The following is an 18,869-nucleotide window of genomic DNA, read 5'->3' as shown; positions in this document are numbered from 1 at the left end:
GAGGTACTGTACTACATGGCTCAACTATTTTTTACTTAGGGGTTAATTGGTAAAAATCGCACACAAATCATATAACATCACTGACAACGCCAGGGACGGCAACTCGATTTTGAGATTAATTTTTCGAATAAAGTTATACTAAATAACTTCTAATGACGAACTATTGTCTTCAGTTGTCTTTGTTGGTCATTCAAATGTCATTTTATCTATTTTTCGGTGATATTACCGTGCAGTAGGCCTACTAAATATGAAGTAGGACTATTTAAATAAGTATCTATTTAGGCCTACTTACGTTTTCCATGGTGGTGCGATAAAGTATTGTTGATTAATGTCTATAGATAATATATTGAAGCATAAATATTATCGAATGATATCTTGCGTTGACGCGTCTTCAAAATTGATCGTTTTATATTCACTGCTACTCAATCAGGCACTATTATGATTTTTTAATGATGGGAATTGTATGTATACTCTCCTAATATTTATGAATTAAAAACAGATGCAGTGGTTGATCAACTATTGTTTTTTTTTTTATCACGTCAGTGATCATTCTTCATGACTACGTTTTAGATTTACTTTACTGCAAGCAGATATGGATGATCAATAGTTATATTGTTGTTGTCAATACTTTATCAGAGACTCATGGAATGCCCAACATGCCCTCAACGAATAAAACATATGACTTGACCAATTAGTTCTCAATATTCTTTATTTTTTTTAGATTATTTTATAGATATTTCTGCACGTTACAATGCAGTAAATAAATAAATAAATAAATATCATAAATTCATATTTGTTAAAAGAATCCCAGAATGTATGACCATTACACTTTCACTAATCCCCAACAAGGCTCTGTGTCTCTACTAGATTCGATCAGGTGGATTTTAGGACACTTAAAAGTACCTTAACTAAGTATACTCCGGACTCACATTTGCAAAATGATCAGAAAGAAACGTTGTATCCGTCCCTCCTGGCTTACCATTAAAATGCAAGGCAATCATCCTGCACTGGAGCCCGTTTTTGTTATATTTAAAACTAATTAGTGGATTAGTGATTACAAATGCCAAGATGAAGCGTAAATCTTGACCTGACATAAAAATAATGTAAGATAAAGGTTATGTATATGATATATTTAAAAAGCTGGAGTGAAGTTATGATAATAGTTGCGGGATCAAGCTTATTCCATTCTAAAATGGTTTGTGGTAAAAAAAAAAAGATTGCCGGTGTCGTGTATTTCTGTGTTACAGACAGTTGACAAAATTTAAATTACAGTAGGTTGACGAAACTCACTCAAGGCACTAATGGCGTTCCATAGTCGACAATTCACGCATGGTCTTTTTCGGAAATCTTCAAGATGGCTGAATATGATCTGACTTCGAAAATTGGTCAATATTTAGATCGACATTTGGTTTTTCCTCTCTTAGAATTTTTATCAGTAAAAGAGGTAACGTGATTTGATAATAATTGTATAATTAATACTTGTACTATTACCGATTTTAGGTGTATTAAGTAGATTTTATATAGAGACATATGTTGCTATGTTATATGCCAGGCTTCAGTAATGTGATCAGTTGTACAGTACTGTCTGTAGGCTAGGCGCTGAAGAGGACGTGCATAGGGCTTTTTAAAGTTTTAACTAGGCCCTAGGCGCGTTTGTAGCCCAGGGCTAGGGTAGGGGCCTAGAGATTTTGTTGTACCTGTGAGCATGAAATATTTTATAAAATTCTTTTAGTATCAGACATTATCAGTACAATCAATGAACTATCTTTAGCTTCAATTAAAATAATAAATCAGTTCTGTTGGCCTAATTAATAAAATCAGCAATTGGCCTAGACCTAGCCTACCTTGGCTAGACTAGCCTAGTTTTGGGCCATGCCTATTCTTGGCCTAGCCTAGGAGGCCTAGCTAGAACCAGGCCCCTCCTAGCCCTGCCTAGGCTAGGGCCCCTAGGTCTAGCTAGTGTATAATAGTAGAATTGCGTATCCTAGTAGGCCTAGTAGGCCTAAAGTATGAATAATTTCCTCTCTCTAGTGCCAGACTGGATAGTAGGCCTAGTAGTAGTAGTAAGTAAGGCCTGTGTGTGAGTAATAGGGGAGAGTGGGGTTAGTTGGAACAAAATTTACAAAAATGTCCATATATTCCTGTAACTGTTTATCCAAGAAATGATAACTATATCAGTAAGCACATACATACTCTGTGTGTCATCGATACAGCCAAAAGAAAAATAAAGATTTTTGGCAAAGACAAGCCAAACCAGTCACTGGTCACAAAATTCAATTCAATATATCAATTTTGAGTTAAACAAAATGGTAAAAAATCATTCAAATCTGACATTTCCATATGAAGTTACAAGCATTTAAATATACAGCTGTTTAAGGAACAATATTTGAAAAATTATCCTTCAAAGTTTATCATCAAATCATTAAAAAGTGTTGTTTTAACATTTAAAATTGGGAAAATAACAGCATAGCATGATGTATAAATATAAAGGTTAGTTTAGTGCAATAAAATAGATTGGAACAAGATTTGCAACGAGTGACTGGTTTGGCTTGACTTTGCCTCATTTGTTGATGATAACTCGTAAAAATTGCACAGAAACCAGTCTTTCCATAATTTGCTGACTGAATTTTGTAGGCCTAATTTTTTGCAAAGGGAATATATCCCCAGCGCAGGCCTTATTTTACCATCTGGCTAGTACCTGTCCCCTAGGCATATTTGTTCACTTAATGTGCTGTGTGTACACAACGTATTCTAGGCCTAGTTTAGTTAAGTGTGCAAGAGATTGGTTAGTAACAGAAAAATAGCCCAGAAACCTGGTATAATATATCCAATAATCAAATGATAACAATGAAAGAAGTGAAATACAGTATAACATTTACTACAGTACTATAGTGATTTTTAAACAGTTTACATTATGCTGAAAATAGCAGTTGTAATATAGAGCACTCTTGAAGTGTATTGTTTAAGATTTTCAAATGCAAATTTAATCATTCATTAATTTTTTTCACAGATTTATGATGAGAAGGAAATGCTACAGGGAAAAATAGATCTGCTGAGCAACACCAACATGGTACGTATTAATGTAAAGTACCTAAAGGATATTCTTGCCAAGCCATGGTGCTTGAGCTTATCCCCAGTTTATGTAGTGTGAAGCAGACGTGAGTGTTATACGCCCCCTCTGTATGATGCCAGTCCACTGTAGGTTACTTCCAGCAATTTGTTGGTACCCATTGATTCAACTGAAGCAATGCACCTTGTCTTTGCTCAAGGACACTAGCGAAATGCACAGCGAAGGATTGAAATCCCGAACTCAGGTTGGGAAACCAAACCATTTCCACTGCGCCAAACTGCTTCTGTATATGAAAGTACATGTATTTAAATTCATTAGAGATTAATGTAGGTAAATGTTTTTGCATGGTCTGTAGATTGATTTTGTATAATTAGGGGCCTGCACAGATATCTACCATTCTGGTTTAGAAAGTGTTGCGTTCAAGATTATCAAGTGTCATGTCTTGTTCTTGTTTTCATATACTACTTATAGATAGACTTTTTTTTTTAATAACTGTGCTTATCCATCCATCTATCCACCCGTCTAGCCATCAAGCCATGCACCCACCCAAACATCCATCCATCCATAATTTATTGACCCATTACAATCATAACAACAATATAAATTTTAAATATGAAAAAAAAATAAAATAAAAAAGATAAAGATTAGATGAATAAGTCTGTATTATTATTTTTACTAAAGAAAGACAATGTTTTTGTTATCTGTAGGTGGACTTTGCTATGGATGTTTTTAAGCAATTGAATTCCGATGTTGATGTGCCATCAAGTAAGTATCTGATTTGCAGTATTGGTAAGCCTTAACAAGTTCAGTTAGGCCAGGCATAGACATTCAGACTAAGTGTGTATGCAATACACACGGTCAGGCTGTGTGAACAGTCAATACATCTGTTTATACTTGGGTTCATATGTGTACGGCTATGTGTGTACGTTCAGGCTGTTTGTGTATCCTCAGGCCAGATGTACACAGTCAGACTAGGTTTAACCGTGAACATTCAATATTATACACACGCTATTTGTTTCAATATAATTTTTTTTTATCACATCTGTAAATTTACCATCAGAGTTGCGAGAGAAAAGGACCGAAGTTGTAACTCAACTCAAGAGCCTTCAAATGCAGATTGACCCCATTGTGAAAATATTCCTTGACCCTGAAGTCAGCAAGCAAGTGCAGTCTACACGTGACGGACAGCAACTCTTTGAATATCTGAAATCTGAACACAATGTGAGGCTTTCCTATGTATAATTAATTGATTTATACAGCAATGATGTATGACTGCTATCATGGTTATAAAACAATTCTGATTAAGATTGTACAAACCCATAACCAGGAGTTCTAAAGGAGGATGGGGTTATCTTGAGAGTCGAGTAGGCAAATGGGCTAGCTAGGACCTACGGTCATCTAGCGTCCAGTGGCAGAGCACTAGTTGCGATTCAAGCATTCTTTACATTCACACATCTTTTAACTAATTTCCTAGGCCATATTCTAACAAAATATTATATAAAACAGTCCTGTCTAATTGGTGTTCAGTTTGATTTAAGAATTTGAATTAAAAAAAACATCAAATAGACTGCTGAATTTATTTCTGTTTTTATACAGTAGTCATTAATAGTTGTACAATTAGCAATTTGAAAGAAAAGGGTTATCTGAACCCTACGACCTCTCTTACTATGTGCTTATTATATAGTGTAGTATACGTAATAATTGAAACATTCAATTGTTTTGTAGTTTACTGCTGAGATGGTTGAGCTCTTGTTCCAATACGCTAAATTCCAATATGAGTGTGGCAATTACTCTGCGGCTGCCGAATACCTATATTTCCATAGAGTGCTGGTGAGTTTTATGTTTTTCTAAACAGAAAGTAACCAAAGTTGATAACAGTATAGAATTTAGTGAAATTAAAAAAAAAATCAGCTAAATTCTAACCGATAAGGACGGTTTAATCAAATCTTTTAATTTTAAACTGTTAAAAAAATTAAAATCTAAACACACTTATAGTGAATAAGATAAAAAATATTTGTAATCATAAGATTCAAACAAACAATACTGTATATACAGTAGTAGGGTATCCAATAGTGTATTGACATTCTTTACAGTTTGTCTTGTTTATTTAATAGCATTACAACATTGTAATAATAATATTAATAGTGTAGTTTTATATAGCGCACATATCCATCTAATGTAAGATGCTCAGGGCACTTGATATGTGGACTAGGAACTCGATCAATGATTTTCTTCGCCCCTAAGGGTCCCTTCGTGTCTGTGCTACCCGGTACCAGCAACTCTCATCGTCCACCACAGGGGCTGTCTGTTCCAGTACACCGGGGTATCCCCCTACTCCTCTCGAAGGATATACTGGGTTCTTTATAGTGCACACGAGCCATTGTATACACTGGGCCTACAGTTTATAGTCCTTATCCGAGAAGACTTGTTCTACCACCAGAACCATAGACGAGCGTGCCGTTCGAACCAGTGCCGATACCATGGCTATAGCTTGTGGCGCCCCTCCTAACCGCTCGGCCATTCGACTCACCACCATTGTTTGTGTTACTTTAATTTTTTTCCCTATTGGAAATAAAAAAGGAGTCAAATAATGTTTTGAATGCTTCTAACATAGGTTTCCCCCAGTGATCCTTGTTTTATGAGCTCCTTGTGGGGCAAGATGGCTTCAGAGATTTTGATGCAGAATTGGGAGGCTGCCCTGGAGGACCTCAAGAGATTACGGAACACCATTGATTCAAATGTGAGTTTATTCCTTTCTTTAACTTTACATACAAATTACAATCCTTCGTTTTTGTTAGTTTGTTGAACTATATCTAGTTTTCAATATAATTAAGGCTAATCATCTTCTGCATCATTTGTTTTTATTGCAGCAAGCATTTGTTTCACCTCTACAACTTCTGCAGCAGAGGACATGGTTGATCCATTGGAGCTTATTTGTATTTTTTAACCATCCTGAAGGCAGAGATGACATCATTGATCTTTTCCTCTACCAACCACAGTAAGCATGTTCATTTATTTATCAACTGATGTATAGTGATTGTAAATTTCTGAACTCCCACAACAACTGGTACTCATTGTATATAATTCAATCAGTAATCAGTCGCTACCAACAACTGCCAATTCATTAGTGTAAGAGGTTTAACTTGTATTAGGTTTCTCAGGTTCACAAGCAGTACCTTAATATTATTGTTTGTCCCTCCCATTTATACCTGGAAGTTTGTTGGCTCTTCTAGCCCCTTCTTCCCACCTATTTCAGCAATTTAAACCTAGTTTTATCCTGCATGGCTCGGATTCCTGCTGTGTAAATCTGTAATTTAAGCCCTATTATTTTATGAACATAACCACAGATCCTAGGCTTCTCACATTCCACATTATTAGCGAGTATATAAAAAGAAAGGTTTAAAATGTAAAAAGTGAAAGGCCAAGACAATTAAAATAATAATAAAAAACACAGATTTCGCACACAATTGAATAATAGATAAAATCTCATAAAAGAACGATAAAAAATTTAAGCGTCGAGAAAAAATTGTTTAACTTGCCTTAAGAAAATCGAGAGAGAACAAAGGACTGCAGAATCTTTTAGTTCAGAAGGAAATGAGGACCAGAGAACAGGGAAACGATAGATAGCAGAGAATTTGAGACAATTAGTGCGAGCGTATGGATGTTTGAAGGTGAGAGAATCAGGGTAATGAGGATTAATTAACTTTAAACCCCCCCTCCAAAAAAAAAAAATAAATTTAAAAAATATATAATAATGATAATAATAATATAAATAAAAAGGTAAATAAATAAGAATGAATAAATAAAATAAATAAGGTATATGGGGTAGCAGTCTGGATTGGGAAAAAATATATAAATAGCCCAATATCAAGTGAATAGATTGCATGGAAATATATAAACTGAAAATAAATCTTAAATCCTATCCATGCTGGCAATGTAATCATCTTAACCTTAAAGCCTTTTCCATTCCAGCTATGTAGGCCGCTGATCCTTTATCCCTCCCACTCCAGTCACGAGTACCACTGATCCTAAACCCCTCCAATTTCAGCCAGGTTTCACCAATTAATTTTTGTGATTACACCGTCATAATCAAATTTCTTGTACAGTAATTCTATCTAAGACTTTCAATTATTTATTGATCTCAGTTACCTAAATGCGATACAGACCATGTGCCCACATATTCTTCGTTACCTTACAACAGCAGTGATTACAAACAAGAAGAGACGGCAGTATCTCAAAGATCTTATTAAAGTCATACAACAAGTAAGTTTGCTGTTATTATTGTAAGTATCATTTAATTCAGTCCTCGACTGTGATTTTGATATTGAATAAAATGAAATGAAAAAAAAAAAGTGGTGCACAAAATGTGGTTATCCACTTTAAGTCATACTTTTCATTAGCAACATTCTATGTTCATTTCTTTATCACATCAAATTTACTGATTGCAGGTTACAATAGCATAAATAGATTTGTAAGTAGAATCAGAAGGAAAACAAACAGAAATTTGGAATGGGAGGCTATATTACCAAGAAGCATAAAAAATGGCTACTTTTATTTTTTTAAATTGAGCTTTTAGTAGGTTACCTGTTAGTAACTAGGAAACTGAAATGTCGATCTATGTGTTAGATACAGATAAATATAGTTAACACAAATCCTTCTAGTAAAGCACCATTTGATGTTAAGTAATGAGTATGTCAATAATAGTAGCAGAGCATATTGTCAGTGTGTATCTTCTTTCAAACCAATCTGTTAACACTCCTTTTGTGTAACTGTTGCAGGAATCCTACACCTACAAAGATCCAATCACAGAATTTGTTGAATGCTTGTACGTCAACTTTGATTTTGATGGTGCACAACAGAAGTTACGAGACTGTGAAATCGTAAGTATTATTTACACCCAAGGGCAGAATACATTATAATATAGAGAGCTGGAGATGTAAATGGGAAATTGCCAGCATTGCCAGCATGGCCTTTTTGTTTGACAGGTGTCACACATTGAAATCTAAAAAATTTTTCATTTGAATTTTGATTATCTTGCTTTCGTTCGATGTCTGAGAAAATTTTTTTGACCTCTTTCTTTAGGTTCTTTCAAATGATTTTTTCCTGGTGGCATGTCTGGACGATTTCATTGAGAATGCCAGATACTTCATCTTTGAAACATTTTGCCGCATACACAACTGCATCAGCATCAGGTTTGTCATATGATTACCCACACTGTGGATGTATTCCTTTGTTCACTTTAATATTTATTGAGATTATCTTTAATTGTTTTTTGTTTTAAACTTAATAAAGAATAAATTATTAGTGCTGTTATTTACTATAATATTTATTGTTATTGTAGATAATATGTTTAGTGTGTTATTTTTATTTTTTGGATATTATTAAGTTTGTATAGTTAACAATATGGTTTTAAAATACATATGGTCTCAATGTGTTAAATGATAAACTAAACAATAATCACATGAAGTAATCAACAAATAAAACTAAAGAACATAGCATGCAAAGTTAGCCACACATCATAATCTTTGTGTACATTTATGTGTGTTTGCAGTATGTTGGCTGAGAAGTTGAACATGAATCCAGAAGAAGCCGAGAGGTGGATCGTGGAGCTGATCAGAAATGATGCTAGATTAGATGCCAAGATTGATTCAAAATTAGTAAGTTGATTGCAGATGCAGTTAGTGATTGTGATGCTCAGTACCATGATTGATGACTTAATTAATATTTAGAATTTACTTCTCTCACTAAATTGAGTTCCAGTAATAACTAAGGGGAAAACAGCATGTCTTATCACAACAAAATGTGTAGTTATTTAGTCTTGAGAAAAAGTATTGATGTTTCCATTTTGTTTATTGTTCATTTTATTTTTAGTTGGCATGCTAGAAACTTTATTTTGTATTCCCATAATCATCAGTATATAAAAACGTTGCTTGTGTTCTTCAGGGGCATGTTGTTATGGGCGTGAAGTCAGTCTCACCTTATGAGCAAGTCCGAGAGAAGACCAAAAATCTAGCCTTCAAAAGCCAGATGTTAGTCATGAATATTGAGAAGAAAGAACAGGCTTTACGAGCAAAACTGAGTGGGGTAAGAGTCTAATCGCTTCCATAATATTTTTTTTTCGTATTATTTAAAATTAATAATTTGACAGAAAAAGAAAAAGTTTTGAAACTGGTTAATAATGTTTGGACCTACCTGGACTGTGATGGGATTATTGTTTTTATTTCAGACTATAATAAATTTTTGGCTCACATATTTTACTTCCCTTATTTCCTCCGCCAATGAGGTTATGTATTCACCCCTGTCTGTTTTTCTGTTAGCAAGATTATGGGAAAAAAAACTAAGGAATGGATCACCATAACATTCAGTGGAATGATACATAATAATATAAGAAAGAGATTAATAAATTATGGGAAAAGATCAAAGGTCAAGGTCACAGAAATTCCTTTTTTTTCCCTTTGAGCATAAAAGAAAGTAATGCAATTGGGAATTGGTATTCAGCAGAGGGCAAAGGTATGCACACTGTGGAGCGACTGCTCTAGTTTTGTAAATTGTTCTTGTACTTGGACATGACATAAATTTGTGTTTATTTTAACAGGCACCACAATGGGGAGCTCAGGATGTCTACTGAGGACTCATACAAATGGCTGTCATAATACATACAAGTAAATCACATTGGAGTGTTAACATCTCAAGTGTTGTACCAGTACTGTACATCCAGATGATACATCCGGATTATATTGGCCAACAACAGTGAAAATACTTTTAAAAGCACTGTACATTATTATCATAAAATCTCATTCTGGTCTGTGAAGACGATGATTGCAAACTAGGTTACGGTTACCAATACAACTTTAAATAATACTGTATATAAATAAATAAATAAATGGAAGAAAGTCAGTGCATCCTCTAATCTGAGATAATTTTTTCAAAGAACCAAATAACAATCTTGAATCTCTTAACACAAAGCTAACCCTCTATTTGGGGAACAAACCCTGAGACCACCCAAACTTTTCGTCTCAAAGGTGGTCTCAAATAGGAGGGAGAACTGTATCTAACAGTTCACTGAATTTAATGAATTAAAGAATTACTGAATTGACCTTATGAAACTTTAACCTCTGATTATCCTAATTTAAATAGTGGTAAATGATGGTACAGTAGTAACACAGTGTTAATATGGGTCATATTGGAGATCAGCACACATTTCATCTAATACCAGTTATTCTAATAATTTTTTTCATAGCCAATAAAAATTGATGTGAATTTGTAGTCAACATTTGTTGTCAGGATCTTATTTGCTTGTTATGTGTGTACACATCAAATCACGACAATAGTAGCACTAAGGCTAGTAGTTTTATACCTATAACAAGTAAGTTCCTTGCAAATTTCCCCACATGAAGTTTAGAATGTCAAAAAATAGACATTCATGGGTCTTGCTCCACTTCACTTTATTCATTCACTTGCAGTGGTGGATATTAAGTCTGAGTGTGCTTTTCTGGCCCTCCATCTGTGAGAGTCCCTCCCTGGGCCACCTACTTTGAATTCACTATAAAATCCTAATAACAAGAGTGCTGGGAACAGAGGAGGAATAAGCTTGCAAGGGGGCCCATGGAATTAATCTGAAACTAGAGCCAACTATGCTTATTAAAAATTAATCACAAATAAAATCATGTTGGAAAAAAATTTCACGTTTTCTTTGATCTTTAGAAATGTTGTACATTTATATTTTTTGTAAATTTTCATGCTCAAAGGAAATAAATATTTTTGTCATTGTCATTGTCAAAACAAGCCAACAAACAAGAGTCAAATGGAATGGAGGGGCCATTCATCTGCAAATTCCAAGCATCAGGCCTCATTTTGAAGCAATCCCAAAGTGGCTTCCCAAAAAAAAAAAATAGCATATTAATGTAAACTAGAGGTATTTACTTGAGGAAAAAATGAAAGCTTATGATCATTTATTGAAGGGAGGCATTTATTTGAAAAAATGTGGTATATGGGCTTTAATTGAATAAGGCTCTGAAGGGAATAAACTTGGTACAGTGTACAGTTTTAGGGGCACTCTGTATCTTTGAGATAAAGGCGGGATACCAAATAGGCCCGTGACCATTACACCAAGCTCTACACACTGCACCCACTCCTGACATTCAGAAACCAAAATTATAATTTTTTAATTAACAGGCGCATCGTGCAGATGTGCGACAAGACCCATTTGTCCTTCCCATGGCAAAACAATGCAACTTCTATTATATTTTTGTTATGTTGTTTTTGCCTTGGAACAGCCGCATAGAGACCCCCAAATGGCCCGCGATGGACCCATTAGGGCACAAAGGAGACCAGAGTCCCTTAATACCAGTGCAGTGGGAGTACATACAAGTTCTATAAAATCACCTAGCCCACTGTAATTTAGATCAATTCAATTCAAGTTTATTTTCCACACAATATTTACTGCATATTACATAACAATCTTTTTTAAAAATGATGATGACATTGACAAGAAAACTAAACAAATAACGTAGGGGTTACAAATAACTTTATTTCAATCTTAACTTGACCTCTCACAGAAACACTGCTGGCATCTAGAGTCCGCAATGTACACTTAAATATAGAACACAGTAGAAATTATGTGTACAGTATTTGAATACTGTAATCTGACACTCAAAGAAGGAAACAATTTCCAATAACAGAAAGTAATGTTTTTGATTACTCATATTGCATTTCCATCACAAATATTATGGCATCACAATCTAGAGCCTGAAAGAGTTGGCAAAGACTGAACTGCATTGTCAATATATATATATTTCTGTAAATTAGTAAAAACAGCTCCTTGAGTCCTGTAATGGCTGCCAACAGTCCCATTCAAATCAAAATTAGAGCCATTTATTTACAATTTCAAACTAATTCAGATGTATTGCAACATTCTATGCTGGATACCTTTCGACAAGCATGCCATGTCCCTGCAAAGAAAAAGACATTTCAGTGAGTTAAGGATTGGCAATCTGGTTAAGCAGAAAAAAAAACAATCATGTCTGGAAAAAAGTAGATTGTAGCTTGATGGTATAATCGAAACAATCTTCGACCATATATTGCAAAATGATGACACAATGTTACTAAACCATTGAACACAACATTTTCATAAATTCCAATTATAATTCAAAAGCTAAAAAGGGCATTTTGTACCATGCATTTTTATCATACAAGGCTTGGAAAATTGACATTTTAATATAATACTCTTATCCTCCTCCGACGGGAGAGAATGCCCGGCGCCACCACTGGCACTACTGCTGATAGCATTTAAGGAAAAGTGTATAGATTATGGAGGCATATGGTGGGTAGGTAAATAGATATATATTGTGTCCTAAAATCTAGTATTGGCTCTCACCAGTCCTCCGGCTGCGCAAGCTGCGATGAGGGCAAATTGTCCGTCCTCTTTCTTTAGTCTGTTGGCAGCAGTGGTAGCTAGCCTTACACCTGTTGCTCCGAATGGATGACCCAATGATAATGACCCTCCCCACAAGTTGAACTTGTCCATTGGTGGTGCACCAACCTAAACAAATAAAAAAAAAAATGCAAACCAATATCAATCAATTAACAATTGATGTATGAATAGACCATGCAAAATGTAATGAAGTATATTTTGATCAATATACCAATATATCAGGTAAGCTAATTTGTACTTTGAACTGCACATGCTCATATCAAGGTCAAGCGACATAAACAAACACACACAGTGCACACAAATTAAGGTTTACGTTGACTGACCTTGCATACGGGCTTATACAGTACTCAATATGTCTTATCAATAACTTCACAAATACATAATAAATATTGAAAACCACCAGAAATTATTTTATTGATAAAACTGTTTTTGTGCTATCAAAGATTATGTTTGGTACTTTTTGTTCAATATTTGTTACATAAATTTGTTTTAAAAATATAAATTTAAAACACTAGTTTCACATGCTGCTTTAATTTGTTAAAATGATTATTTACCTTCTCTTTCCTTCCCATTTGTGTTTGAGCAAAGTAATCTGAATCCATAGCTGCCAGATTGGCAAGGATCTGTCCAGCAAATGCTTCATGATACTCAAAGACATCGATGTCAGACATTTTGAGACCAGCACTCTCAAGAACCTTTGGGGTTGCATATGCAGGACTGTAAATGAGAAAAAGGGCATGGACAAACAATGTTTAAGCCTACAGTATAGTTTATATAAATAAAACAAGCTAATATTATAAAATTGTGACGTCTTCCAATATTCATTAATAAAGAAGACTCTAATTAAGGACAAAAAATTGTGGTGAAGCCAATAGAAAATTTAGGCCCTTATTGCACAGAAAATATCCAATGACAGTGGTAAAGTAGTAATATATTTACACTTTTTAAGAACTATTTATTTAATAATTTATAATTAATATTAATAAGGAATTATAATGAGTGCATATCCAGGAGAATCACTTTATATTTGCATACCTATCTGAAAACATTGGAAGGTTGTAATCTGTTTTCTTACACTATTACTTATTAGAAATAAATTTAAATTGAATCTAAGGTAAATGATCATTATATTATGTGAATTATTGGTGCTCTTACCCCAAGAGAAGCTGATCCTTTGGGTCTTGTGACACATAGGCAAAGTTCCTTAGATAAGCTTTAGGTTTGTAGCCCATGGCCAAGGCTTTCTCTTCAGACATAATCAAGCACGCTGAGCCACCATCACTCTATCAACAGAAAATTAACCATATGTGGTTCACACAAGAATTATAACAAACTGAAGAAACATGAATGCTAACCTGGTCTAAATAATGCAAATAAAATTATTTCATGCAAATAATTCATCTGTTATACTTAATCTAAATTTCAAATGGAGCATGAAATTTTGGATTATGTAACAGTGCATGTGCTTTGATTAAGATAGAATAGCATACCAAGAAAGAGAAGTGGGCAGCAGTAACAGTGCCATGTGGTTTGATAAAGGCAGGTTAACATACCAAGAAAGAGAAGTGGGCAGCTGTAACAGTGCCATGTGGTTTGATAAAGGTAGGTTAACAGAACAAAAAGAGGAGTTTGCAGCAGTAACAGTGCCATGTGGTTTGATAAATGTAGGTTAATAAGAAAGAGGAGTTGGCAGCAGTAACAGTACCATGTGGTTTGATAAAGGTAGGTTAACATACCAAGAAAGAGGCGTTAGCAGCAGTAACAGTACCATGTGGTTTGATAAAGGTAGGTTAACATACCAAGAAAGAGACGTTAGCAGCAGTAACAGTGCCATGTGGTTTGATAAAGGTAGGTTAACATACCAAGAAAGAGGCGTTAGCAGCAGTAACAGTGCCATGTGGTTTGATAAAGGCAGGTTAACATACCAAGAAAGAGGCGTTAGCAGCAGTAACAGTGCCATGTGGTTTGATAAAGGCAGGTTAACATACCAAGAAAGAGGCATTAGCAGCAGTAACAGTGCCATGTGGTTTGATGAAAGCTGCTCGTAGCTTGCTCATCTGTTCCATGGTGGAGGGTCGAATTCCGTTATCACGCTGGACAACAGTTCCCTTTCCCGGCACAGTGTAGTTCAGGCGGTCTTCCAACAGGCCTGCTTTAGTAGCTTTATCTGCCAAACTGTGTGAACGTAGACCAAACTCATCTTGGGCCTTCCTTCCAATACTAAATGCTGCACAGAGTCTATCAGCTGAATGACCCATAACCTCATTTGTAGAGAACTCTGCTACAGCAGGTAACTGAAAAGTGATTATGAAATATTAGTTTACTTTCTTAACTATTATGCAATGCTAACTAATAGCAAGCTTATCTTAAAAGAAACAGCAAACTACTGTAGTAAAAAAAAAACCCAAAACATGCCTTACCTCGGGAGCAAATGCTGCCATACTGAGCTGTCTTGAAGCAAGAGCAAGCTTTGCTGAAACAGTCTTGGCCTACAAAAATCCAAATTAATTTATTACATTTATAATCTGTAAAATACACATTTTGGAATGGATGTTAAGTTTAAATGAAACTACGAAAATCCTGGCATAAGGAATGGAATACTTTTATTCGTGAACTTAAACTATATTTATACTTGAACCTTAAAACTTCACCCTGAAAAACATCCCTACTAGATTTATTACCTTTTGCAGGAAAATAATGTTATCATCTACCTTTTGTTGTGAGATCATGAATTTCCTCATCTGTCGGCTGTGTCTAATTGGTGCATCAGACATGAAGTCTACACCTCCTGCAATACCTGATTCAATCTGACCCATTGCAATCATACCCATCACTACAAACAAAAATACACAAGCAATACAAAAATGTTTATTATATTTATGTACATATACAAAACATGTGACATGGTAAATACTTCAAAATATATTTCTTGAAGGTTTGCATGGTGAGTATCAATAACAAAATCATATTACTTTTGATACACCATATGTATCGAAAGTTTTTATGATTTTGTTACTCCAGATATTTTGTATTATAATGCATACATACCTGATGTTATGGCTTGGTTGGAAGATATGCATGCCATTGTTACAGTGTGTGCTGGAATCTTGTCTGAGAAACCTGCCCCCAATGCAGCCTAACAAAACAAAGCACTCAATATACAATTATTCAATCATAGACAGAGAAAACTTATATTCTTCTCATTTATGGTAAATTTCAAAATTTTTGAATTCTTTTTTTAATTCATTCTAGACATTGTTATTACTGCTTACCTCTCTGGCAACATTGCTTGTCTTAACTTCCTGAATTACGGTTCCAAAGCATATATAATCAACAGCATCTAGAAGGATATTATAAAATTTAAATTTAATGACATACAGACATAATGTAAGAGGTGTCCTTATACATGTGGGGAAGGAAGTTAATGTGCAAGCTACTCCACCCCTTGAGTGCTTTGAAACTTTGGTATAAAGCGCTAAGTTTAACTATATTACTACATTAACGCACTTACAAGTAACATCAAGTGGGCAAAGCCAAGAATTTGAGGACCACATTGTCCGTCACATGACAAAGTGATCTGCTGTCACGTGATCTACAGTATTTCTGAAAATAATGTACTCCATGTATTACCAAGAGTAACTTACCTTTTGGAATTTTTGTATGTGCCACAAGCCCCCTTAAAAAACAACATGAGACATGATTATAAAAAGTAATCTATAAATTACATCTCTTTAATTTAATTAATTAATAATTGATTTAAAATTAAAAAAGGCATTAGCTAAACCTTTCAGAATTACAGATACTGCAAGAATGCAGGGGACTGGCATCTTGCTAAATATGCTTAACCACTAGGTCACTGGTGTTTTTTGGGTAATTTGAATGTGTAAAAGACATCTAACTTTAATGCAAATCAATTACATTTATATAAAATTGATATATTTATGGCAATGATGACTATAATTAATCATTTCAAAATCAAACTTACTCTAAAGCTCCCCTTGCAAGATCATGAGGCATCAAGTCAGCGTAACTTTAAAAATAAAAACAAAAAAAATTACTGAACATATGGTGACAAGAAATGAATTGGTTTCAAAAAAGGTTTGATATTAAGGATTGCTCACATCATCAGAATGGCTCTGGTATACATACGATTAATAACATGAGACACAATTAATTCATTATTGTTTCTATTATTAATCAGAGAGATGACTTACTCAGTGCCTGACATGAGGAAAGGTGTTCTGACACCCTCAACCAACACAATGTTTTTTACATTTGGTTTTGATAGATTCTTCTTAGCTGCCGCATTATGATGTAATGATGTACTCAAACACCTAAGACCACCTGTAAAAATACATGATACAGTACCATACATTTAATTATGTTTAGATTTTGATACTGTTTGTGGGTTAAATCTGAAAAAACCTCAAAAATTTAACTGAAAAAGAATAAAAAAAGTCATAACATTTAATGAGACTTACAATGAAAAAAACCCTCCATTGAGTTTTCAATGTTTATAGACGTTTACTATAAACTTTTTTAATTGATTAAAAGCCCAGAGTTTATTAAAAAAATATGAATACTTCATGAATAGTATTACTGTATTTATGAACTACCGTATGTCTTAACATGATGACGATTCTGAGCACCTAGTTTCCTGGCGAATTTTTGCATAAATTTGAGCTAGTTTTTGATGTATCATCCGTGTGAAAAAAAATACTGTACAGTATGGGCCTCATCAAACACTATTGATTGTTGACTGGTTAAGAGTTAATGTTAAATAGCACATATTTATGACAATGTGTGCAAAAAATAATAGTGATGAAAAACCTGTGCAAATACCACCAATAATGTAGGCCTACATCCTTATTTTTATTTAACTGTTTAAACTTTAGTTAGCTTACTGTAGAAATAATGCCAGTGGGACTAAAATTATTTCACGACTACTATAAATACTAGAGGACCTAGACAATACTGTAAAGGTTTTTATTTGAGCGGAGGATACCTAAAAAATCAGCACTAATTTGCGCAGAAAATCGCTAGGAAAATAGGTGTGCAGAATCGCAACTGCTGCAAAACCCATCTTTTGCGGTAGGTTACTTTGGGATAGTGATATCATCTGTATGCAGTATTAAATCAATACATTTGATAGCGAATAGCAAAGCTGTACTGTAAATTTCTGTAAATCATGGTCAGACTTTGTATTTACTTGAGAATATCATTTATAAAAAAATCTAATTCAAAAGTTAGCGTGTACAATATAGCTGACTTTTTTTATGTAATATTTTATCGCTGTAAACTTTTAAAAAGTTTATTTTAAGCTTGAAATAGTACCTAGTGCCACGGCCAGCCAAGGCCTGCAGGGGGTGGGGTTTGTATTAATTATTTATTAATTCTGCTAATACTTCCCAATGCTAATACTTCCCAACTACAATATATTTTATGTTATGGTTATGACTAGCATTAAAATAAAGACAAAATGCGGCATCTAAACAATAGTCCTGGATGTGTAAAAAAATATTTACAAAAAAACGTGATTAAACATTTAAAATTAAGCGCATGGCAATATTCGTTTTGCCTACAAACTATCGGGTCAATTTCATGATGATGATTCAGAAAACTATAAGCTGCAGCCTGCGCCTGGCTGCAGTTCTCTTGGCACTGATTTTGCACCTTTGCCATTCAGGTCTAGGCCCTATGCCTATTGCCGTTTTGTTACTTGTCATTTTGCCATTTCGGTCTCCTGCCATTTTGGTACTAATCACTGCCATTTTGGTTTATATACCGTTTTGGTCATTGATTGCCGCTTTCTTTGGTTTCTTGCCGTTTTCACCTGCTATCCTTCCCTATAGGCCTAGCCTAAACTTCTTAAAATATTATCTAGTTAGGCCTAGGTGCATGCTAGCCTATAAAAGTTACATATCACTAAGGCTGGTAAACTTCACTTTTACTCTTAGGCCTAGCCCAGACCTGCCTACCTCAAATAGGGCCTGCGAGCAGAACGCAGCACAGACAGGGTAGGCTAAGGGCCAAGGCCAGGCCTATGCAGGCTAGGCCTAGCTATATTAGTATTACTAGGCCTTTGACCCAAATCGCATCGGAAATATAGATGAAAACTTACTTATTCCAGAACAATTACCAATAGATGGTAAAAGTCCTGAGATTTTTGTAACTGTTGAGATAAAGGCCATTATGGATTATGATTAAAATGAGTCAGAGTCACCCTGTTCTCTAAGAACGTAGCCAACAAAATGTTACCCCCGGCGAAAATACGTTTTGATGTGAGAGTAGAGCATGCAAGAGGTCAAATTTGACCAATCACGTGCGTGTACAATTTAGGCTACTTCAGAATTTTTCAAATTATAT

At 34.6% G+C, this 18,869-nt stretch overlaps 2 protein-coding genes across 2 annotated transcripts; one reads left to right on the top strand and one right to left on the bottom strand.

The window, feature by feature from the left end:
* The first annotated feature begins 1,299 nt into the window (after window positions 1-1,299).
* On the top strand, window positions 1,300-10,343 carry LOC117104141 (eukaryotic translation initiation factor 3 subunit E-like). The gene is made up of 13 exons (XM_033244826.1): window positions 1,300-1,444; window positions 3,011-3,070; window positions 3,778-3,835; window positions 4,131-4,291; window positions 4,796-4,900; window positions 5,685-5,810; window positions 5,941-6,068; window positions 7,216-7,333; window positions 7,849-7,950; window positions 8,153-8,262; window positions 8,622-8,727; window positions 9,014-9,154; window positions 9,666-10,343. The coding sequence occupies exons 1-13, from the start codon at window positions 1,355-1,357 to the stop codon at window positions 9,696-9,698; spliced, it is 1,338 nt and encodes a 445-aa protein (XP_033100717.1). The 5' UTR covers window positions 1,300-1,354; the 3' UTR covers window positions 9,699-10,343.
* Window positions 10,344-11,575: 1,232 nt separating this feature from the next.
* LOC117104140 (trifunctional enzyme subunit beta, mitochondrial-like) lies at window positions 11,576-18,788 on the bottom strand. The gene is made up of 13 exons (XM_033244825.1): window positions 18,625-18,788; window positions 16,718-16,847; window positions 16,489-16,533; window positions 16,148-16,179; window positions 15,776-15,843; window positions 15,552-15,639; window positions 15,215-15,336; window positions 14,924-14,992; window positions 14,492-14,797; window positions 13,659-13,786; window positions 13,058-13,220; window positions 12,447-12,611; window positions 11,576-12,021 (listed from the first exon to the last, which is right to left on the bottom strand). Exons 1-13 carry the CDS (start codon window positions 18,692-18,694, stop codon window positions 11,986-11,988), a joined length of 1,422 nt encoding a protein of 473 aa, XP_033100716.1. The 5' UTR covers window positions 18,695-18,788; the 3' UTR covers window positions 11,576-11,985.
* Between the last annotated feature and the right edge of the window lie 81 nt (window positions 18,789-18,869).

The sequence above is a fragment of the Anneissia japonica genome, unplaced genomic scaffold (genome assembly GCF_011630105.1).
Source record: "Anneissia japonica isolate Jap-2015-1 unplaced genomic scaffold, ASM1163010v1 scaffold3531_len492141_cov184, whole genome shotgun sequence".
NCBI lineage: Eukaryota > Metazoa > Echinodermata > Crinoidea > Comatulida > Comatulidae > Anneissia > Anneissia japonica.
Note: the sequence above shows the minus strand (reverse complement) of the source record. Positions and strands in the feature narration are given on the sequence as shown.

What these genes read in the sequence shown, in the direction of transcription:
- LOC117104141 (XM_033244826.1), top strand. Translation starts at nt 1,355, where the DNA reads ATGGCTGAATATGATCTGACTTCGAAAATTGGTCAATATTTAGATCGA. An exon ending in TGCTGAGCAACACCAACATG is followed by an intron (nt 3,071 to 3,777) that starts GTACGTATTAAT and finishes TGTTATCTGTAG; the next exon opens with GTGGACTTTGCTATGGATGT. An exon ending in ATCTGAAATCTGAACACAAT is followed by an intron (nt 4,292 to 4,795) that starts GTGAGGCTTTCC and finishes ATTGTTTTGTAG; the next exon opens with TTTACTGCTGAGATGGTTGA.
- LOC117104140 (XM_033244825.1), bottom strand. Translation starts at nt 18,694, where the DNA reads ATGGCCTTTATCTCAACAGTTACAAAAATCTCAGGACTTTTACCATCT. An exon ending in ACATACAAAAATTCCAAAAG is followed by an intron (nt 15,844 to 16,147) that starts GTAAGTTACTCT and finishes ATATCCTTCTAG; the next exon opens with ATGCTGTTGATTATATATGC. An exon ending in TGGCAGCATTTGCTCCCGAG is followed by an intron (nt 14,798 to 14,923) that starts GTAAGGCATGTT and finishes ATCACTTTTCAG; the next exon opens with TTACCTGCTGTAGCAGAGTT.